Source organism: Staurois parvus, unplaced genomic scaffold, assembly GCF_062004578.1.
Source record: "Staurois parvus isolate SC_StPar_1 unplaced genomic scaffold, SC_StPar_1.0 ptg000530l, whole genome shotgun sequence".
NCBI classification, from domain to species: Eukaryota; Metazoa; Chordata; class Amphibia; order Anura; family Ranidae; genus Staurois; species Staurois parvus.
Window position 1 is genome coordinate 1,618,251 of NW_028318326.1, and position 24,152 is coordinate 1,642,402.

The 24,152-nt window shown below is 37.6% G+C and overlaps 1 protein-coding gene across 41 annotated transcripts in view; it reads left to right on the forward strand.

The window, feature by feature from the left end:
* The window catches only part of TTN (titin), a 332,717-nt gene that overhangs the window by 124,546 nt on the left and 184,019 nt on the right, over window positions 1-24,152 (forward strand). For 30 of the 41 annotated variants that reach the window (XM_089690388.1, XM_089690411.1, XM_089690396.1 and 27 more), the window contains 26 exons: window positions 559-846; window positions 934-1,212; window positions 2,057-2,335; window positions 2,828-3,106; window positions 3,310-3,597; window positions 3,688-3,975; window positions 5,836-6,126; window positions 6,234-6,521; window positions 7,076-7,174; window positions 7,263-7,545; window positions 7,631-7,814; window positions 9,036-9,125; window positions 9,689-9,956; window positions 10,041-10,301; window positions 13,940-14,149; window positions 16,257-16,334; window positions 16,790-16,816; window positions 17,460-17,522; window positions 17,772-17,819; window positions 20,599-20,667; window positions 21,079-21,150; window positions 22,018-22,296; window positions 22,935-22,994; window positions 23,165-23,242; window positions 23,706-23,744; window positions 23,908-23,985. In XM_089690388.1, the coding sequence (XP_089546514.1) occupies window positions 559-846; window positions 934-1,212; window positions 2,057-2,335; window positions 2,828-3,106; window positions 3,310-3,597; window positions 3,688-3,975; window positions 5,836-6,126; window positions 6,234-6,521; window positions 7,076-7,174; window positions 7,263-7,545; window positions 7,631-7,814; window positions 9,036-9,125; window positions 9,689-9,956; window positions 10,041-10,301; window positions 13,940-14,149; window positions 16,257-16,334; window positions 16,790-16,816; window positions 17,460-17,522; window positions 17,772-17,819; window positions 20,599-20,667; window positions 21,079-21,150; window positions 22,018-22,296; window positions 22,935-22,994; window positions 23,165-23,242; window positions 23,706-23,744; window positions 23,908-23,985 (4,566 nt within the window). The remainder of the gene's footprint in view (window positions 1-558; window positions 847-933; window positions 1,213-2,056; window positions 2,336-2,827; window positions 3,107-3,309; window positions 3,598-3,687; window positions 3,976-5,835; window positions 6,127-6,233; window positions 6,522-7,075; window positions 7,175-7,262; window positions 7,546-7,630; window positions 7,815-9,035; window positions 9,126-9,688; window positions 9,957-10,040; window positions 10,302-13,939; window positions 14,150-16,256; window positions 16,335-16,789; window positions 16,817-17,459; window positions 17,523-17,771; window positions 17,820-20,598; window positions 20,668-21,078; window positions 21,151-22,017; window positions 22,297-22,934; window positions 22,995-23,164; window positions 23,243-23,705; window positions 23,745-23,907; window positions 23,986-24,152) is intronic. The other 11 variants (XM_089690393.1, XM_089690395.1, XM_089690391.1 and 8 more) reach the window with 11 other exon arrangements.

Consider the following 24,152-nt stretch of genomic DNA (forward strand, 5'->3'; position numbering starts at 1 on the left):
ATTAATCCCTAGTGAAGTAGACTTCAAGAAAAGCAGACATGCACATAGGACTCCTTCCTCGCCTCTCATATTCTTATTGTTTTAACATCTGTTAACAGAATGATGGAAAACCATGACAAAAATCATTGGTTCTATAATCAGTCTATATTTCCAGATTTCTTCTGATCTAGCACAGTAAAACTGAGGTACCAACTTCTGAGAGGCTACTTATCCTCAGCCTTACCTTTTTGTTCATTCCCTCTGCTTTGTACTGAAAAAAGTCATTTTAATACTGTGGAACGTGTAAAGAGTCAAAGCAGCAGTCATCAGTATTCTGGTGTAGGACAGTATCCTGATGTAAGACAAGAAATTCTCATAAAGTTGAGGCCTCTCTACATTTTGCTATTGACAGACAATTAGCTATGATCAAGGCTTCAGCTGAACCACATTAAAGTCTTTTTGTCTACATGGATGCTCAAGATTGCTTATATTCCTTTAAGGATCAAATATGCAATCCAGCTTTTTGCTTCAATTTAAAGCATTTTCTGTATTAACTTAACATTGTTTTCTACTTCTCAGACCGAATTATTCCTCCATCTTTCACAAGAAAACTAAAAGAAACATATGGCTTACTTGGGTCAACAACCTCCATGGAATGTAAAGTATCTGGATCTCCACCCATATCAGTTTCTTGGTCTTTCAATGGCAGTGAAATTGTCAGTGGAGACAAATACCAGACTACCCTTACAGACAACACTTGCACACTAAAAGTCAGTGGTCTAGCACCAGCAGATGCTGGAAAATATGCCTGCCATGCTACCAACATTGCTGGATCTGATGAATGCAGCGCTGTTTTGTCTGTTAAAGGTTAGTTTGATAAGCAGTATATGAATCTCGTTATTTTTAAAGTCTGCATTCTGGGCTCTGCTGTTAATTACAGTTTTTGCTTTACAGAGCCACCATCATTTGTGGAGAAGCCAGAACCTGTGGAAGTCCTCCCAGGTGCCACAGTTACTTTTGCCGGAGTGCTTCGTGGAACTCCACCATTCAAAATTTCTTGGTACAAAGGAAGTGATGAAATTGTGCCAGGAAGTAATTGCAATATTACACTGACCGAGTCTATGGCAGTTTTGGAGCTTTACAATGTCAACAGCCTACAAAGTGGGGAATATTCTTGTCACGTCATTAATGATGCTGGAAGGGACTCATGCTCTACTCAACTTTTTGTTAAAGGTTAGTTCATTAAATATGATTTGAAGTTGTTAAAAAATGCAGCACAATCGGTGACATGGTATCCATCAATACAATTAAAGATATACAGTAATTACTAGCTAACTGAATAAATCTGCACTTCCAACTTTTTAATTTTGTTACATACCTGTGGTGCATACTTTTTTTTGCTTGTTTTTCAAATTTGTACAGCTAAACTTTTAGGATTCATCATTTGAAGAGGTTTAGAGTGGTTTTTATCTGGTTAAACTTGCCATATATCAGTTCAGTCTTCTTTTAAGTAGAATAGTTTAAAAACCTGGCTTTTAGTTGGTCCAGGCAGTACAGCTTCCATTGTTCTTCTGTTTCCCCCCACATCAACATAACAGGTCTAGGTATTATAGACACTAGCACTGGTGTTGTACGTCTGCCCTTCTACTTTTTTCCACTCACAAAACCCACAGCTGTAGCATCATCATTGCCTGCATTTTATAAATAGAGAAAAGGCATAGATGGGGTAAAGGCATAACAAGAGCATTTATATATATCATATATAAATGCATATATCATACCTGCAGTACTTGAGCTGATGGGGGAGCAGAAATACAAAGAAAGCTGTACATAGCTCAACTAAAATTATATGAACTATACGGAAAAAAAAATAAAGAATTGGCACAAGACATAGGTAACCAACTACTAACCCCTCTAAAGATATTCAAATGATGGTGCCCAGATTTCAACTATAGGTTAGCAAGGAAATTATTTAAATTGAACTCTGATTTTTCATTTAAATCATGCATAAATCTGCAGTTACACTCAATAAATATGCTAATTATTTCTTTATATGTTTTGTTTTAATTTCCAATAGAACCTGCTGCATTTGTAAAGAAACTCAACAACTATCAGGCAGATACTGGCAAACCGATTATTCTTGAGTGCTCTTATATTGGAACTCCTCCAATATATGTGACATGGAAGAAGAATGGTGTTGAGGTGTCTCAGTCTGAACGCTGCAGCATTACTACAACAGACAAATCTTGTATACTGGAATATTCAAGCTGCACAAATGATGATGATGGTGTTTATACTTGCCATGTAGAAAATGAAGTTGGACGTGATACCTGTCAAGCAACAGTAAAAGTTTCAGGTATGTAGTGTATATCTAGTTTTAGCTATTGAATAAATGGGTAAGGATTAAAAACCCTCTCAGGTATAAGCTTCAGAATTAATGGATAATTTCAACTTCTCTCTGCTTTTTTCTATGATTTGCCCTCTCTCTCTTTATGTTCATTTGGATAGTAAGTGGATAGAATTTCTCCTGTAGTAACAATAAAAGTATTTTTTCTAGAGTACAGTGGGTTGGGGGTTAGAACATTCTTTAGGTTTTATCTCTGTATTGGGGAGGTTCTTGCTACATATCTCATAACAGGAAACTGGGTAGAAAGCTGTAATGAATACTGGTGGCATCACTGCAACATGTGGGACAAAGTAAAAAATAGTTCTTAATATTATGATGGATGGATTACTAGGGTCAGCAGATATCCTGCAATTAGTATTCATAAAAGGCACCATTTATTGTTATTTTTCAAGCATACATTTCCTAAATTACCTATACTAATTGTGATGTCTTATCTCTCAGAACCACCCTATTTCATTACACCACTGGAACCAGTGGAGGTCACCGCAGGTGATGCTGCTTCCTTGCAATGCCAAATTCAAGGCACACCAGAAATTAAAGTGGCGTGGTACAAAGGCGATACCAAACTGAGAAAAACAGATGCTTGTAAAATACACTTTAAGAACAATGTGGCTACACTTGTTTTCACTCAAACAAATGTGCATGATTCTGGTGAATATTTATGCAAAGCAGAAAATCCAGTTGGCACTGCCTCCTCTGCCGCTCTTCTGACAGTAACAGGTAAACGTATTTTAAAGTTTAATAATGCGCTTATCAATAAAGTTAAATGTTGCTTTTTCCTGAGGCTATTTAGTCGGTACACGATGGCAAAACATAAAGTGCATTCGCATTGTTTCGCCTAACTATTAAAGCTTCCTGCTGATATACTAGCGTAATACTATGTACAGAAAGCATTCAACAATTTTTACTGCATTTTTCTGCAGAACGTATCGTTCCACCTTCCTTTGCAAGAAAAGTGAAGGACATACAGGAAACTGTTGGCTTATCGGTGTCATTTGAATGTCAAATAGTTGGGTCAGAACCTATTGAGGTTTCTTGGTATAAAGATGGTGTACTTTTAAGAGATGACTATAATATTCAAACATCATATATAGATAAAACTGCTACCCTTCAAATCTTTCAAACTGACAGACACCATGCTGGGCAGTATACTTGTAAAGCTTCCAATTTTGTTGGAACTGCCTCTTCTAATGCCAAACTCATTCTGACAGGTTTGTGGGTTGTCTATTTCTATATTTTATCACCTGTGTAAGATTTCCTGCAATATTCCTAATACCAATTTTTTTCTCAACCCACTTTAGAGGGTAGAAACCCACCATTCTTTGATGTAAAGCCATCACCAGTAGATGTTCCCGTAGGAGACCCTGCAGAATTTGAGTGCCATGTGACAGGAACACAGCCTATCAAACTGACTTGGACCAAAGAAAGCAAAGAAGTCAAAACTGGAGGAAATTACAAGGTTACTCAACTGGAGAATACAACAAAACTCACAATTCTAAAGACAGACAAGGCTGATTCTGGCCAATACACATGTTCTGCCACCAATGATGTTGGAAAAGATTCTTGCAATGTCAATCTTAATGTACAAGGTATTATTCTTTTTTTAGTATTATTATTTTAAAATTCACCATGATGTGTAATGTGCTTTAAGTGATAATTTATAATGCATTACAATTTAAGCACTACTGAAATGTACAAAATTACTTTCTTGGTCGCTGTGCTATCCACCACTTTCTCATTACCCATCTATTGGCCATAGCACACACTGTAGCCAAAAGGGTCTAGGAAACAAGAAATGGGCTAATAGCACTGTGATAAGGAAGAGTTCTGGCTACTTTGTATTTTATTAATATACCCAATTTCGAAGATAAATTGGGGAATGTATAAAAAGTAACACTGCACTGTGTTCAGACATTGGTGACTACTTACACTATCGCACACATATTGCACACATGTAACCAGTGTCACCAGACATTTTTTGATTAAAGAAAATAGACTGTTAATATTGCAAGGGAATTTTGATATGCAGAGGAATTTTCTGTTAGCTTAGTGAATGTGAAGAAAATTCACTTTTCAAAAAATACCCAATCACAAGCAAGGAAAGAAAACCCCAATATTTTTGCTTGCACATGACTGGGCAATGGAAGTCAGCAGAGCTTCAAATCATTCACTTAGATTAAAAAAATTCCCTTGCAAAGTACAAATTTCTCTTGCAAGATGAACAATCTTTTGCATATTTAGCTAATCAACCCCAGTGTCTCTAATCAATCTAATATTAGCATGTGTATCATGTGACCCTATACTAAGAAATTTTCATTTTCTGTTCCTCAACCAAAATGAAGCTGACTCCACATATTTGCTACATTAATATAAAATGCATAATTATGGTTTTTGCAGTCCCTGGGCCAATAAATTGAACATTTACACCCTATGTTTTCACTTCCAATATATATTAACTTCCTAGCTGTTATCAATGATTACATTATAGTGAGCAGTGGAATGATGATTACTATAACTACACAGTCTTATTGACCTAATCAATGCTTTGAAAAGGGAGTCAACCAATTTAGCTGTAAATATCATAGTACACATTTTATAAAACAGACTTGGGTAACCTATAGTTTTTCATGTCCCAAGATTATTTTTAATTTGTGCACCTCACTAGGGAAAGGAACAATTCCTGATAATACTAGGTATAGGAAGAAGGGCTTGAGTCAGTGGCAAAAGGAATGTGCAGAGGAGGTTTTTCCAAGTGTTAATGGTGTAATAGGATTGCTTATGCAGGTTGGAGGTCATAATATCTTTATTTGCTTGAGTTAACTGTGTCCTCTGGCCGAAGCCAGCATCCATCTTCCAGGTTCCCTTCCCTACGAGCGCCAAAACGCAAGAGGGGTGGAACCAGCGGGAGAATTCAAAGAAGTAAACAAAACATGACATACACACAATACATTGTAATCTGTTAGGATTACATTACTATATCAACCCATTTCACCTCAGTTTTGTCCCTAGTGCTTTGTCCAGTGCCCTGCCTGCACTTTTACCATTTTTTCTGCCTGGAAACTTGAGACCGTCCATGGCATCATAAAAGCATCCCTTTAGGGCAAAAGCTGTTTTTGGTTTGATTAAATTATTGAATTAAATTTATTATTATATTATTATTAATTTATAATTATTTATAATTATTTATTATATTATAATTTATGATTTCGTGTTTCAAACTTTATCATACCTGGGATGTTTACTAGACTCTTGTTTGGACAGATTTAAGTGAGTTATTCTTAAGAATTACAGGCCTACAATATAAAACAACAAATATCCATGCAAAATAATGTTCTGCTTTGACATTCAAAAATATTGACATAATCAGACTGCCATGGAGGTTAATAAGCCTCTTAAATAAGGATTATTTTTATTATATGCATTTATATTATTTATATTTGTATATACAGAACGGAAACTGCCTCCAAATTTCACTAAAAAGTTTTCTGAAACTGTTGAGGAGACAGAGGGCAACTCATTCAAACTGGAAGGCCGTGTTGCCGGCTCACAGCCACTGATTGTTTCTTGGAGCCGAAATAACCAGGAAATCCAGCAATCAGTTAACAGTGAAATCTCTTTCAAGAACAATGTGGTGCTACTTCAGATTAAGAATTCCAGCCAGGAAGATGCTGGCCTATATACTTGCAAGGTGTCAAATGATGCTGGCAGTGCACTTTGCACTTCTTCAGTACTTATCAAAGGTTTGTTTTTCAGTTTTGCAAATATTAAAAAAAAGATCACAAATAATAAAAAAAAGATCACAAACTCAGTAACTTTAATTAAACAAACACTGTTGCCTTCTTTACAGAACCTAAGAAACCTCCAGTATTTGATGCTCCTCTATCACCTGTAACTGTCGCAGAAGGAGAGGGCTTACAGCTTAGCTGCCACGTTGAGGGATCTCAACCAATCAGGATTCAGTGGCTCAAGGGTGGACGTGAAGTCAAGTCTTCAAATACTTGCAGTGTCTCCTTTGTTAGAGGAACTGCAACATTAGAACTGAAAGCCGCCGCTAAAGGAGATGCTGGAGATTATGTGTGCAAAGCCACCAACTCTGCAGGAAGTGAATCCACAACGTCTAAAGTCACAATTAAAGGTACACAATATAATAAAACAAATACTACAGGAAACTTTTCATTGTATCTGAAAGGTCATAAGTTCATTTATAAATAGTACTTAATGTTTTATTTCCATACGTGATCAGAAATAATTCTAAAAACAAATTCATATTACAGTTTTTTACATTTTAAATATTTTTATCTTCTGCTGAACAGAATACCCAAATACCCACCACCACTCAGAAGCCCTTTAAGAGGGCTTTTATTCTGGATGTGACAGCTATTACTGACTGTCACAGTAGTCACATTAATGGGAGCTCCCAATATCAAACAATGCCAGTCAATGACAGCTCTTTATTGTGCTGGGAGTGCAAAGTGAGCATCTCTAGCTCTCATTACAACTATATAATATAGGATTTCCACTTGTTTTTTGCCTTGATGATAATGGTCACCTGGACAAATGGAGGTGTGACTCTCCCCAGCAGGGACACAGTAAAAGATCTAACTCTTCCCCACCCTGTCCAAAAAAAAAAGTTTTGCCTTTGCAAGAATGTTAATAAATTGGTTCCATGGCACTGTTTTCTTTATTTAGAAAAAGCACCTGCTGCAGCAGCAGCACCAGTGAAGAAAGCAGCAATTGAAGGAAAGCTATTCTTTGTCTCTGAACCAGGCAGTGTAAAAGTTGCTGAGAGTAAGTGTTTATGTTTATAATTATGAATTAAACCCCTCCAAACATGATTACACTGCTCACTATCACTAACTTTATACTACTCTTGCAGAGGGCACTGCAACATTCATTGCTAAAGTCGGAGGTGATCCAATTCCTAATGTCAAATGGATGAAGGGTAAATGGCGGCAGATTAATCACGGTGGCCGCATTGTGGTTCAACAGAAAGGAGATGAATCTAAGCTGGAAATCAAAGATGTTACTAAGACTGATTCTGGACAATACAGATGTGTGGCCGTCAACAAACATGGTGAAATTGAGTGCAATACAAACCTGTCAGTCGAGGAAAGGAAACAAGAGTCCTTTGAGGGTGACCTCAGAGCCAAACTTAAAAAGTAAATAAATGCACATAAATATGTTGTAAAAACAAAAACATACTGTACATATAGGGTGATGCTTATTTTCTAAATGTAATTTTAGGACTCCAACTAAGAAGAAGGAGGAAGAAGAAGAGAAAGCCATTGATATAATGGAACTGTTGAAAAATGTTGATCCTAAGGAGTATGAAAAATATGCCCGAATGTATGGCATCACAGACTTCCGTGGTCTTCTTCAAGCTTTTGAACTTCTCAAAGCCAGCAGAGAAGAAGAAAGCCGCAGAATGGCAAGTCTAATTCCTAATTATGTTTTTTAAAGTTTAAGATAATTGTTACACAAGCCAAGTTTTATTATTCTCCAAAACTCATTCTCATGTTTCCTAAGCAGTGCTTCTTTTTGACATGGTTGATTATTCATGGAGCAACCGGATTTATACATTGTAGCTGCTCAAAGAATTACAAAAATATTTCATTTGGGCATATGACCAGTGGCTGACATCTAACGTTGTAGTATTTCATCCACACATTTTAAATTGCAACCATAGCAAGGACATAAGAGATTTCACTTAAAGTATATGTAAAACCAAAACTTGATTTATTTTTTCATTTTGGATAGAAAAGAGAAAGGTTAAAATCCATTTGAATGGGATACTGTACCTGCCGGAAATGCAGGGAAAATACCCCTGCAGCTTTTCTAAAATTGCAGCCGTGCAAAAACCACATGGTCTTATGCATTTCTACACATGGAAAAAGTGCCCCATTTTCCAATTCAGGGAAGTGACATTTAGAATTAATGGTACCCCCACACATCTGCTAAACAGCAATGCATTTTTGCTATTAGTGGTGGGAATGCATGTGATTTACACGCAATCCCCCATTAGCAGAGATGTGAACCTTAACTTAGACTCTGTTACCCAAACAAGGGTCTCATTTGGAAGACATATTCATGTTCTGACTCAAAAGTTTGCATTTTTTAAGTCCCAGGGGTCCCCACAACAAATAAAGAGGTTGAATCTCCCAAGTTGAGGCACAGGCAGCTAAAAAAAATCCTGACAGAGTTTCTAGTCACAAATGTTTGGCTTTAGGCTTTAGACTTTATAAAACTTTCTGAAAGGAATATGGAAGCTGTCATTACTGATCACCTTTTGAAAAAGATGGTTGCCTTGAAAACTGTCATTTCATGTCTCATGAACAAGCATTCAGCAAGTGATGTCATAGTGAAATTAGAGCTTCCTGTCTGCATTCATTTTTTGCATCAAGGATTTATAATGGCTCCCAGACAGCATTTTCAGCAGAAGTCAATAATAGCATTCTACACACTTCCCATGGTATTAAACCAACCTCTTTTTTACATATGCCTTTTATAACATGGTTGAAAGGCATTATTATCAAATACAAATATTTTGATTCTGATTATGGGAACATTTACTAGAATTATAGAATATAATCACAGTCATGCTGCCATGGTTGCAGTTAAAATTAAATGTATTTTTCTTTTCTTCTTCTAGGAGCTTGAACTTGAGGGACGTTCTGGTACAGAAGAGCAGGAATTTGATGAGCTTGTATCATTTATTCAACAAAGAATGAGCCAAGCTGAGGTAGGCAATGACTTCTTAATTCTTAAAGCTGAACTGAGGTCAAACAGCTGAAAACACAAATTAATTACATATATTAGAACTACCAAAGGATTAGTGTATGCAGCACAGCTCTGTCTAGCAGGGAAGGGGACCAGATCTTTTGATTCTGCAGTTTCATTTTCACTTACAGTTCCCCTCCCCACCATGTTAAAGGACAGTGAAATGAGAAGCAGCACATCAATGAGCTAATCAATGAGCTAATCTCTTTGTCAGTCTCCTCTTTCCTGCTATCAGTAAGGCTTCTTGCACTGCAGCACACTAGCCACGTGTGCTGCTTCTCCCTCTGCCTCTCTGAGCTCTGCTGTACAGACTGTACATTAGACTACAAGAGGCTGATATCAAGTCCCATTCAGGTATTTACACTGATTGCATATACAGTGAAATACATTTAATGATGTATTAACAACTAAAGAGCTGCATTATTTGTGCCTTTCATTATCTGCCTGGAGTTCAGCTTTAATTACCCTTCAGTACAATATACATTAAATGGATCTACTTATGTTATTTTTACTACTTTTTTGCAGCCTATTAATTTAGTCAAAGATATTGAGGATCAAACTGTGGAAAGAAAGAAAGTAGCCTTGTTTGAGTGTGAAATCAAGATCAATTACCCTGAAATCAAACTCTCTTGGTACAAAGGAACAGTAAAACTGGACACAAATGACAAATATGAAATTAGTGTCGAAGGAGATCGTCATTATCTCAGAATTAAGAACTGTCAGTTGGAGGATCAAGGAAATTATCGTATAGTATGTGGACCACACATAGCCAGTGCCAAATTAACTGTGATTGGTAATTACTTTTTCTACATTATTTAATGACCCTTGTTGTGTTCTCTATCCTTGTGCTTAAATCATGATTTGCATTTCTTTGCAGAACCTATAGTTATAAAGCCTCTCCAGGATCGTTCCATCAAGGAGGGACACAGTAACACTCTAATTTGTGAGTTCTCAGTTCCAAATGTGAAGTCTCAGTGGTACAGAAATGGAAAAGTTATTGAACCTCGAGGAAGATATCGAACAGAGGTCAATGAGAATATTCACAAGCTTACTATCCAAGATGTAAGAACAGAGGACCAAGGGCAGTATACCTGCAGATTTGAAAACTTGGAAACTACTGCAGATCTTGTTATTGAAGGTTCGTATTTTCAACTCTGAGTTTAAAGAAAGAAAACATTTTCATGAACATAAATGTATTATAGGCATGATATTACATTTTGCAGATCTTATGAAGCTCACAATTATTTAACATAACATTTCTAATACCTGTATTTTTAGCAAAGGAGGTCTGAGCAAGGATACAAATTCATATCCACATTAACTTTATCAACGATGATAACTTCAGTCAATGCTAAATAGACTTTGTGACTCTCCAGTGGTTTAATTTTTTAAAGAGTTAGTTAACCTTTACCAAAAACTGCCTATGCAGGTAAGGGGTGACTGTAAATAAAAACAAACTCTGCAGCTTTGACCAAGGTTGAATAACACCCTTGCTATAAGTGTAGGCCATTTATATTCCTCCCAAATTCTGGCTGAAAAACTCCCAGAGGTGATGCCCCCCACTCTGTCTCATTGCTAGGTCATTGCTAAGATGCTCCCAGCCATTAGTGCTCATCCCCACTATCATAGTTGTAAGCTCTTTCTCCAATTCTGAGCTCAGTGCTGCTGCAATGAAGGAGATAGTGAACTACGCATGTGTGTAGGTTTGAGAGCTCGCTCCTGTGATGTTTGGGGTTAACAGTAATGGCTGGGAGCATCTTAACAACATGCTTGCAACTAGGCAGGGCAGGGGGATATCATCTCTGGGGGTTTTCAGCCAGAGGAGGTAAATATACCTATACCTATATCCCTCCCTTCTAGATTGTAAGCTCGAAAGAGCAGGGCCCTCAATCCCCTCATGTTTTGCATTGTATTGGTATTGTTCTGTCACATGTTCTGTCCCCCTCTGTAATGTACAGCGCTGAGCGAACTATTGGCGCTTTATAAATACTGTATAATAATAACAATAATAATAATAACGAGGGCATTATTCAATCCTAGTCAAAGCTTCAGAGTTTGCGTTAATCTATATGCACCCCCTACCTACATAGGCTGCTAATATCTTAATTTTTGCTGTCTTCCACCAGTAGTTAATGTTATTCTATATTGTCCAGCTTAGTTCCCAGGATGGGATCTTCCGATTCAGTAACATAATTACATAGTAAAGCAGATTGAAAAAAGACACAGATTCATCTAGTTCAACCAATAAACCTTCATGAATATATTTTTGGCATGTCACAAAATACAGCAACAATATAAATAGTATAATAAAAAAAAAATAAAAGCTTTACCTTTTATAATTAAAAAGCTGTACCTGAGCTCTAGGCACGTACCTTAACCTAGGATGAGATTACTTCATCAGTCTGCTTTTCAATCTATTCTCGGTCAGCAAAGAACCACACAGGCTGCAGAATTTGCATGCTATTTCTGGACCTGAATCTCAGTCCAGGAAGCAGATGCTGACCTTAGAGAGTGCCTTTATAAAGATGGTGCCATCTTTCTGGAGAGAACAGCAGATGAAGGCATTGTCAGGTTGGTACTGTGATGCCTGGTATAGGATATCAGAATCTGCAAGTGTTGCACCTTACATGGGAAAATATTTCTGATGATAGGTCCACTTTAAGCATCACCTGTTGACACAATTCAAAACCACACACCCTGAAAGCAATACGGAACAACACAATTAAGACATGGAATTTAACAAGGAATTCAGCTCTACCATTTGCTGGCCATTAGCAGTTATTACAAGTTTATGATCTTGTAGGCTTTCTTGGACTCATTTTCAGATTGATATAAAATACAATCACTTTAAAACATAATTTTGTTTAATAGATACAGCTGTAAATAAAGCAAATTTTAAACAATATGTAATAAAATAAAGGTCCCTAGTCACATAAACATATCCAACATTTAATATTATCAAAGAAAGAAATTTGAATATGAATTAATATTATGCAATAAAATACCTGACTAAGGCTCCACCTCCATTCCTAAATAAAAGATTCTGCAAGAATCATGAACTATAACTCATGGGACCTGGGAGGCAACTCAGCATCACGTCCATAAATACCATATACTCTATGTAAACAATACACACTACCACCGATACTTAATTAAAATAAATTAATTGGCCAATTATATTGAAAAAGAACCCACAGCAGCTGCAGAAAAAGCACCCCTAAGAAAAATATATCTTTTTAAAGGGACCTAGTCAGTGTCCTTATAAAGTGTCCAACAATGTAGCCTATGAATAGTGTTGGGCTAGATGTTCGAGTCAAACACATGAACGGTAAGGGCGCCCTGACAGTGTATTGTGATTGCCCAAAGCAATGCATCTGATCACAGGTCAGGAGCAATGCTTTGGCCAATCACAGCACATGATGACTACAAGGGGGCAGGGGTGACCCCCCTTCCTTGTAACATCATCAGAGTATTGCAGAAAAGTCATCCCGGCGTAGTTGTTAGGCGGCTGGAGCCAGCGTTTTACACTACACTTTTTTTTGTGAATGAGTAGCAGTACCATGTACCCCATACTCATTCACATGGGGGGGAATGGGATCTGGGGACCCACTTGTTAAAAGGGGCTTCCAGATTCCAATAAGGCCCCTGCCCACAGACCCCCACAACCACAGGCCATGGTTGTGGGGCAGGGCCCCAGTCCCCATCAACAAGGTGCTTTGGGCTTGGTATGGATGGGGGGGGGGGCCCATGCATTTTTATTTTTATTTTTTGATTGTATTTATTTTTTTAATTGTATATTTATTTTTTAATTGCTGGGAAATGCCAGCAGTTCTTTTTGAATTCCCTGCTGACAGTTGAAACATTAAAGAATGTTTTAGTAGCTGTGTGGTATCTTACCGCATACTCATATGCGGTAAGATACCGCTTAGTAAATTGTCCCCTGTGTTTGAAGTTTGCGCTCAAACTTTTATTAGATTCAAATGTTCGATCACGAACCAAACAGAGGGGTGTTCAACCCATCACTACCTATGAAGTTCCAGATGGAAGATGGGCCAGATCTTGTGAATATCCAAACATAGCAAATAAAATCCCAAATTGGAATCAAGCTTCAACCAGACCACTTGTCATATCTTTGCTCCTTAATAGAAATGTACTGGAATCTGAGAAGTGTTAGAACAAGTCCCAAATTTCAGCCTCAATGGGCTCGCGCCTCACACATTGTGTTTTGATGTTGGTGAACTGTGCAGGTAGACTCCACAGGAAGGTTTTTACATTTCCATAGGCTTGAATATGCTTGAACATAATGTGACTTTAGTCCACCATGTGTATAGATGAACACAAGGTTATAGGTAAAAGCCTTTCCAACAAGCAACTGTAACCCTCTCATCAGGGATCACTACATAAGTCAAGCCACGCACCACGTACAAACTGTGGTTTCATATCAAAAGAGACACTAGCTAAACACTTATATTGAGTGAGAAATGAAAAAAATGCTTAGCCATCCACTTCAGGCATAGTTGATCCAGACCATCCCATGAGGCACTTGTGAACCAATATATTCATATGGTATCTTTGTGGCCTGGTCTATCAACAGGAATTTTGAGAGGCCTCCCCAGAATGCTGGAAATAGGAGGAGTTGAAATAAAACCTGACCTGACCTACTTCTGTTTATATCACTAAGTGCTGTAAGCAGTGTTAGCATATGATAGGGTGCTGGAATAGATGATAACATATTCATTTAAGGTAATCTATTGCTGTTTTCATTTACCTATATAGCTGAAGCTATTCAGTTTACCAAAACAATTCAGAACATTGTTGTTAGTGAGCATGAATCTGCCACCTTTGAGTGCGAAGTATCTTTCGATGATGCTGTGGTTACGTGGTACAAAGGAACCATGGAGTTACAAGAGAGTCAAAAGTACAGTTTCAGAAGTGAGGGCCGTTGGCATTACATGACCATCCATAATGTAACAGCAGAGGATGAAGGTAGGCAATTCTGTAACTACTGAACAAACTGGAAGGGTTGTTTTTGTAAAAGTTTATGTGACCTTTCTGAACTGGGTATAACTTTATGGGGTCTAATTATAAACAAAAACTTGCTGGACGAATGTTACAAGGATTTGCCCAGCCTTCACAAATTCTGACTGTATTTTGCTTAATGCAGTGATTTCCTATGATCGACAGCTCCATCTAGTGGCCAGAGCACAATATTTTCCTGATTGTGGAATTTCAGGAAAAATACTGCATTCTACCCACTAGATAGAGCTGACAATAATAAGAAATCAGCATATTAAGCGAAATACGGTCAAATTCATGATGGCTGGGTGAATGCTTGTGACATTCATCCACTGAATTTTTTTTATAAATATACCTCATCTTTTTGGAAATCATTTTATGAGTTGGAAAATCAATTTGCACAATAACCATAACATGAAACTTAAGCTGGCTTGATTTTCATCCAGTTTCCTGCTGAATCAGCCAAACTTTGATCCATGGTGGACCTGTCGGAACCACTTCGTTCGACAAATGAAGAGCCAGGTGGAAAATTGTCAGCCAAACACTGACTATAGTCTACCAGATGCAGTCTCTGTTTGGTTGTTCAGACAGCAGTGGGTGCTGAGGCTGTCCAAATTATTCAGCTGGCAGGGGAGACTAAACAGAGTGGATTGAAGAATCTATTTTTTTTAGAATCTCTGCATATTTGGCTAGCTTTATTCACCAAGCTAAGTAGACAATTGCAGAAGTAAACATCATCTACTCATGCATTAAAATAAAGTGTTACTAAACCCACAACAGTAAAATTAGTCTGTATATGCAGTAAACAATGCTTGTTATACTCAATCCTCCACACTGTGTAAATGGCTGTTCGATACTCTCTTCTCTGATCCTCCCCTTCTTCCACAGTCCCCAGTCCATTTGCTGATAGTACAGAGCTCTAGGAGACACCCTGCACATGCTCAGTTTGGTGTGTACTACTAGAGAGTTTTCTTTTTTTGAGAGGGTGCATGTGGTCAGCACAGGGCCAATCGGCACTGTCTAGACAGAGGGCCAGGGGTCATGCAGCATAGGACAGTGGGAGGAGAATGGAAAATCCTCCTACAAGCTTTAACCAGTGCTTGGCTGGACACTGATAGAAGTCACAAGACTGCTGTATACTGAGAAAGGTATTTCGTTTATATTTACTAAAATAATTGCATTTCCATGTTCTGTGTACCGTGGGAGATGAGATATAGTGAATGCAAGGTCACGGGTTTAGTAACACTTTAACTGTGCTAAGTTCTACAGTGATTCAGTTAATTTCAAATATGTCAGACCTCTTTTTAAAATGTAAACATGACAGGCTGATTCACTAATAGAGTCACTTTTCACTTGTAGTTAAATAAACATGTACTCTATTCAGAAACCTAGTACTACGCCAGGATTAAAAAACAATAGGATCTCCTTTAAGTGGTTATAAACTCTTATATATACCCAATGAAGTGACTGGCCTCAGGTGATACACAGAGATGGAACTCATCCTCCTTTATAAGATGTACCTGTTTATCTACAGTATTCTGTCCTGTACATCCTTGTAAAACTCAGAGGTGAAAAGGATATTTCACACACTCACAAAGCAGGGGGCAGAGAGCCGCAGTTACACACAGTACAAGAGCTCTGAGAGCTGATTGGAAGGAAGGGACACACCCCGTTCACACAGCACACAGAACAGAGCTTTGGCTTTCAATCACAGGCTGTGCCCTCCCCTGACATCTTTTTTCTCTGGATGTTGGGAAAAATTGTAAGAAGTGACTCAAGCAGATAGCAGAGGAACAAGGCAGCAGACACAAATGACACTTAGTGCTTTGGAGAGCGGCAGGTAAACACTATAGAAATATTTGCTTTGTTCAGATTTCATGTCCGAGACTTACAACCACTTTAAGTACATGATTCTACTTCTTGATTCAAGCATAGATATGCGTTACCAGTAGTGCACTTTTTTAGTACTTTTAGCATCATATCTAATAACTATTCAAAGTGTTTGTATGTTTGCCAATTGCTGAAGAAGAGATAAACAATATGTTATGAATTTATAATTTATATTAAAATTCTCCAGGAGTCTATTCAGTGATTGCCAGCCTTGAGCCAAGAGGTGAAGCAACAAGCACAGCTGAACTGTATCTGACTACCAAAGGTATGTGTTTGTTTTCTAAAAAAAAAAAAAAAGAATCATCATCATCAGAATTTAATAACACCACTGTAATAAAAGTGACAAATATTTTTGTTTTCTGAAATCATAAAGGTAATTTTTTATATTTTGCTTAGAAGATGTTAACCAAAATATCATACCGCTCTCTTCGCAAATATAAAATGCTATGAAAGTTACATAATTTGCTCCTTGGTTGAAATAAAAAATCTGGAAGTCAATCAAAACATAAATGTTCGAAAGCAAAGCATATGGATGCCACTCTGCCACATTATTATGTTCTTTTTATTAATCTATGCAAAGTCCAGGCACCTATTAAACACTAATTAACTGGATATGAATCATTTTCTTTATGTTATGTCTACGATATATGTATTTTTTTTTATATAATATTTTTATTATGGGAACCTATGCTTACCTTAATTATGCTGTGCTTTTTTCAGAGATGAAGTTGGAGCTCCGACCACCAGGTAGGATGAAAGATTATTTTTTTAAGTATGTTTTAATAATTGTTATCAATATCTTGAATCTAATTTACATAGCAGGAAAAGAGTTTTCCATTTTTATTAGTAAGCCAGAAAATTCTAATTGGATATCACTGATTAGCTGTCTTCTATGCTGGAATGTTCCAAGCTAGTAGATTCTTTTTCAGTTCAAAGAAGCAGCAGATCAGTGGGTGTCTAGGAAGGGCTACACCTACATAATGGTTTTCCAAGGCAATCAAGACATTTCTCAGCATTCAAGCAGCTTCAACACTGTTTTTAACACAGAATGAATCCCTCTTGACTAGAGGACATTGATATGTAGAAGCCCAGACCAAATTTAGTGTCAGTATGCTTTGGTAACTTGATAATAAATTTAGATTTATTCAGATGAACTCCAACCTTACATCTACAAAAGCTCTTCTCCTGTAGTGAAACTGATTACACTGCAAGCTTCTCGCTAGTGGAACATGCGCAGCTCACATAGCTGTGAAAGGGAAATATAATTTAATGCTCTTTTAGGACAGGTCATTGTGTTGTAAAACAGTTGCAAACTGTTTAAGCATGTATAAGGTGGATGGAAGAAGATTTGAATCATTATTATTTAAAATTATTTAAAACTCATTTTCAGATGTTCCAGATACCAGGATACCATATATACCTGCTGCAGTTGAAGAAGAATTCATAACAGAAGGTAAGCCAGATTAATTAAACATTATTTACCCTTGGTACTAAGATGTGGTCACCTTCTGAATATATTTGTGCAGTTATCCATTTTTAGGAATGTAGTCAACATATAACTAAATATAAATCTGTTGTCCTTTGTGCCTATATTATTTTACAGTCTAGACATTGTTACCACCAATTTGATTTCACAAATTTTACAAAATGTAAAAAGAATACATTTCAAGTGATAAACTGGTGTTTATTTGTTTATTCTAAGAATTCATAATTCACCCTCGTATACCGGAAGTGAAGAAGGAAAAAAGAGGTACTGAAAATAGGGAGTTGTAATTAAATATAGTCAGCTTTATTAACTTCCTCATTTAAATGTACAGGCATTTAAGCTTTGCTACCAAGCCTAATATCATAATATTGAATACAAAACATTATAATTGAATAAACATAATTTTAGCAGCAGAGGTTTCAAATACAGTACAGTAATAGAATTCTGGGAAGAAATAGATACCTTTTGAATTTGTACAGCATTATTTACAATGTTTTCAGCACAGAATCCTTGTTACAAGGAATATATGGACAAACAAAATTCTGAAAATGGAACTTCTTACACTACTGCTGTTACATCACAGCAATTCTAATTCCCAAACATGATAGCTGCTACTTCTTCACTATAAGAGGATAAGTCTCTAAGAGCTTGGTTATGGGTATTTACTAGAGATTCAGTTGATATAGAAAGAGAAGGTAGCTCTGCTCCAGGTAAGCTCATCACTCCCACACTCCACAATCCTTCAGCGTGTGTGCTGGCCCAGTTCACACACCTGTGTTGTAGATCACAGGAAAGTCCAGGAGGCTGCTCTAAAGCACATATTCACTATATTGTATAGAAAATCAGCTTAAAAACACCATACTGTATGAGAGTGGGGTTAAAAAAGGTTCATGTGTAACACGCTAACCTCAAGCGATACGCATGAACCTTTTTTTCCCCCACTGGCAAAAAATATGCTATTTTAAGTTGCTTTTCTATAGAATAGACCGTCGACCCTGTTACCACCAAGGAAGTTACCGAACGCATTTCCAAGGCCAACTTCACCACCTGTCCCCTGGATCCTGTCCCCTCATGACTGTTGCAGCCGCCTTCCTGCTCTATCCTAAACTCTCTAACCCACATCTTCAACCTCTCACTCTCCATGGGCACCTTTCCCTCCCCACTCAAACATGCACTGGTTACCCCCATCCTCAAAAAACCCCCTCGCTGGACCCCACCTGTTTGAATAACTTAAGACCCATCTCCCTGCTCCCGTTTGCCTCCAAGCTTCTCGAGCGCCTTGTTCACAACCTTATGAACTGCTACCTCACCGACAACAACCTTCTTGATCCCCGACAGTCTAGCTTCCGCCCACAACATTCCACAGAAACTGCCCTACTAAAACTCACTAATGACCTACTAACTGCTAAAACCAATGGCCATTACTCCATACTCATACTCCTTGACCTTTCCGCTGCCTTTGACACAGTCGACCACCCACTCCTCCTCAGTAAACTGTACTCCATCGGCCTCCGTGACACTGCTCTCTCCTGGTTCTCCTCTTACCTTTCTCAGCGCACTTTCAGTGTCACATACAACTCCTCCTCCGCTTCCTCTTTCTGTTGGGGTACCCAAGGTTCTGTTCTTGGGCCCCTCCTTTTCTCTCTCGATACCTCCTCCCTGGGCCAACCGATAACCTCCCATGGCTTCCAATACCACCTCTATGCTGATGACACCCAGATCTATCTCTCCACTCCCCAGCTCACCCCCTCAATCTCCTCACATATCACAAATCTATTAAGCAACATATCAGCGTGGATGTCACATCACTACCTTAAAATCAATCTTTCAAAAACTGAGCTTGTAATATTTTCTCCTCCCCGATCCCCCACTCATGACTTTACCATTAAGATCAACAGCACTACCATTGGTCCTTCCCCTCATGCTAGGGTGCTAGGCATAATCCTAGACTCTGGCCTCTCCTTCGGGCCCCACATCCACTCACTGGCTAAATCCTGCCACCTCAACCTCCGGAACATTTCCAAAATCCGCCCCTTCCTGACCAATGACACAACAAAACAACTTATCCATGCCTTGGTTATATCCCGCCTCAATTACTGCAACTCCCTCCTCACTGGTCTACCGTTACACAGGCTATCCCCCCTTCAGTCTATTTTGAATGCTGCTGCTAGACTCATACACCTTACCAACTGATCAGTGACTGTTGCCCCTCTCTGCCAATCCCTCCACTGGCTTCCACTAACCCAATGTATAAAATTCAAAATACTAACCACAGCTTACAAAGCCATCCACAACACTGCCCCTAGCTACATCACCAACCTCATCCACAGATACCTCCCAAATCGCCCACTCCGCTCCTCCCATGATATCCTCCTCTCTAGCTCCCTCATCACCTCCTCCCATGCTCGCCTCCAGGACTTCTCCAGAACCTCTCCCATCCTCTGGAACTCCCTACCACAGCATGTCCGGTCAGCCCCCACCCTGTCTGCCTTTAGGCGATCTTTGAAAACTCACTTCTTCAGGGAAGCCTACCCCACCTCCACCTAAGAACTGTACTTGAATCACCTCTACCAGATCATCCCCCGCAGCTATCACCTTTTGTAAAACCTCCCCCTTCCTTTAGATTGTAAGCTCCACGAGCAGGGCCCTCCTATTCCTTCTGTACTGAAATGTATTGTAATTGTACTGTCTCCCTTATATTGTAAAGCGCTGCACAAACTGTTGGCGCTATATAAATCCTGTATAATAATAATAATATGTGCTTTGGAGAAGCCTCCCGGACTTTCCTTTGATCTAGAGAATCAGTTGCTTTAACTTTCATGCCTTCATTGCTAGTTCTTACTAATCATGGTTATGATACCTTATTAACCATTATAGTTATTTCTCCTCTAAACATGCTTCTTATTTATTCAGCAGAGCAAAGCACTCATGTTATCAAGGCCATGACTACATACTGCATTACTGAATGCCTAACTGTTGTCTTTTTTAATTGTCCTTTGCGAGATAATGTTTTACAAGCCATTTACATTCAAAATTTCTTCAGTGCCCAAGCCAGGTGTGAAAGTTCCCAGAGACGTAACAGATGTTGGAGAGGGGGTTCCACCAGCTAAAAGTGAGTAGCTGAACTATTTGAGTGTGTGTATTTAATATGTCTCATTGTTTAACAATAGTGACAAATGCAAGTGACATGCAAGCAACATCTTGAAATTACAGGAAGCTCTTATATACGACAAATTAATATAGGACATGTCAAGCTATTATACTTTGCATCTATTACTCTTCACATCTGTGTTCCAAAGGCGTATTTATTCTTTGTTCAATGTTCTTTATTATATGTTAGTGTCACAATTCTGAGCAAAATATGAATCTTATTGTGTCATATGTCTTACATCTTAGCGTTTTTTGTGCACTAAAGTTCATTGTTAAATCACATAGCACCTTAGAATAAACACATATTAAGATGCAGACTAGCAAAATACTTTAATTTATTTATACGCTACATCGCTTACTTTTCTTCTTAAAGTTGCTCTAGTGGGCAAGAAACAAAAAGTCCCAGCTCCACCAGTTCCTACTGTTCCTGCACCTCCTGCTAAAGGTAAATGTTTAGGCACGTGAATACAAACACATTTTTGCCCACCATTCAAGGCTTTGCTTGATTTATGATTCATGCTAAGAAGAAAACAGGGTGGTACATTTTGCTTTGAAAAGTATCATATTCCACACATTAATTAGTATTGACCTTGCCTATCTAGTATTTTATGTACAGTCCACAGTCTGTTTTTTGTTTGCTTTTTGTTGTTCTCATTGCTGTTTTTTGTATTTATTTGTGTTCATGATGTGTGCTCAATCTGCCTTCTATCTTCATCATATTTGATGGCAATTACATGTGCAGGAATGAATCTTTTATCTTTTTATGTGCATGTTCTTTAATGGTTACATTTAAAATAGAATTCTAATGTCATGTTTTTGTTCTGTCTTTCTTCTAACTTTATTATGTATCTGACGTAAAGAAAATTGTCATGTTATCTTGTCACTAAAATCCACTTCTTTCCTTCTTCCCTCCCTTCCTTCCTTCCTTCCTTCCTTCCTATTTGCCTTCCTTTTCCTTCCTTCTTTCCTTCCTTCCTTCCTTATCTTTCCTTCATTCCTTATCTTTCCTTCCTTCCTATTTGTCTTCCTTTTCCTTCCTTCTTTCCTTCCTTCCTTCTTTCCTGACAGCCGTTTATCTATAGCTGTGTTTACTGATGTCATATGTTGTATTTGTTGAGTTCAGAAATTAATATTTCTTTCTTTGTTGTCTTATCCCATTTTGGGGTGGTTTCTTAAAACGTAATAGCTTCTTAATCATGAGAATAAGTCCTCACCACACATGGATCCTATTCATAGCTCTTACGCTTTGCCTCATAAATTAAAAATATTCTTAAAGTGCATTTATTTTAACATAAATAAATGTTTTTTAAAGTTCCTACAAAACCCAGAAAAGAGGATGAGGTTAAAGTAATTACCATAGCCAAAAAGAGGGAAGAAATTTACCAGAAGGTTCGTGAACCAGAACCATCTTATGAAGTAGAAGAATATGCTGAAGAGGAGGAAGCTTATGAGGAGTATGGCAAGAAGGAAGAGGTTTATGAGACACATGTCTATGAAGAAGAAAAGGAGTATTATGAAGAACAAGTCTATGAAAGAAAGCAAAAGTATTATGAGGAACAAGTATATGGAGAAGAGCAGTACTACAGAGAAGGTACTATATATCTTGACTCCTTGATATATGTTTGGCATTGCGTTTGTGTCTGGTTTACTTTTGTGTTTCATATCTTTATTTTTCTTTCAGTAGTACAATCCTAATGTCCCATTATTTTTTACTTAAAAATAATGATTTTGTGTATGTTTTACTTCTGTCCTGTAAGACAACTTAAAGAATGTGACACTATCTTATAGCAGTAATGTGAAACAGTGTAATGTGAATATGTAGCTTGTGTGAGGCTGTATTCTTGTTTTCTTGTTACATATCCAGTCATGAAACGCTTCCAAATTAGGTGACATATGTGGACCAGCTGTGGGTAAAACTATATTTACCTTGGTAGCACTGCTATTTAAATCCAGTACCTCCTCTCCTTTCCTTGCTGCTCAATCTGTTCTCCGCCTATCTGGGTATCAGATGACTCACCATTGAAGTCAACGGGGACGACAGATAATTTTCACAGGAGGGTACAGCAGCAATATGGGGAGAAGATCACAACCCAGAAGCTCTTAAATTTTAATTTTACCTCTTGCCATCCATTACAAACAAAATTAATTGATTTTGGAAGTCTTTTTAAAAGCTGCTTTTGAATTTTTTTTTAAACCTGGACCTGGTTGACATTTAATTTTTTTCCTAAGTAATTGAAGAAGAAGTTCCAGAAAGAAGGATCTCTGAAGCTGAATATAAGAAGCCTGCAGGTATTTATATTTAATTTTGTAATTTTGTAAAACCGAATCATATTTAGAAGCTTTACAAGACTAACAAAAAAAATCAACTGCATATGCTTGCAAGTAAAAGGAATGGCTTTAGCTCACTCAAAGGCATATGATACAAAAACAAAGTAAAATGATTTTTAATGGTTTCACAGTACCAAGGAAACCTATTGAGGAGCAGTTTGAAAGACGTGTTCTCACCAGAGAAGAGGAAGCAGGCAGAAGGAGACAAGGTTCCCTCTTTGCTCCTAAATATTAGAATAAAATAGTGTCACCAATAGAAGTAGGGGTTTGAATAACTAATCCTAATTGTAGTTATGATAATCATACTATGTTACTATATTCCAGGCACTAAAACTGTAAAAAGGGATTACTATTATGTTTTGCTTTAATTGTTGATTTTTTTACATCAGTAATTTCTAGATCCATATTTAATTAGAACATGTATCAACCATACTACTAATGTGTCCAAATGTATAAGGAGTAACTAATCCCTAAACACATGTCCTAAAGTCAGTAAAGAAGGAGTGGAAAGTAGGATATGGTAGCTGTGTTCCAAATATAGAAAGTGAAGAACAAATGTGACAGCTGCTTTTATACACTTGCATTATTTTTACATTATTCTTTCCACTGTTGAAACATATATATGATTATACTGTCTCACTGTTACTTACTGTAATTGTATCTTCTTTATAGTGCCTGTGCCAGTGCATGAGGAAATTGAAGAAAGAAGGGGTAAGTACATAACATAATATAGCTCTACATACTTTAATCGTAACAGAGCAAATCCCTACTAAGCAGACCCTACTTGCTTTTCTAAATTTATATATTCATTGTGTTGCACTTTAAAACGTAAAAAAACAAAAACAGCACAAATAATTGCTAAACTATTTTAAAGTACAAGCTCGGCAGTGGGCAAGGGCAGAAGAAGAGGTTTCCCTAGCTTTTCAAAGAAAACAGCAGTTATCTGTGAAAGGTATGAAAGTGATTCCAGGTATTGCAATCATCAGCAATAAATAACATCATGATATGATGTGGCAATACCCATAAAACCTCATGCTCTAACTGGCTATGGGGTTTTTTACATTTTCTGCCGAAATTAACCTATCGTCTAACATTTTTAATCACCAGCACTACAAAGCT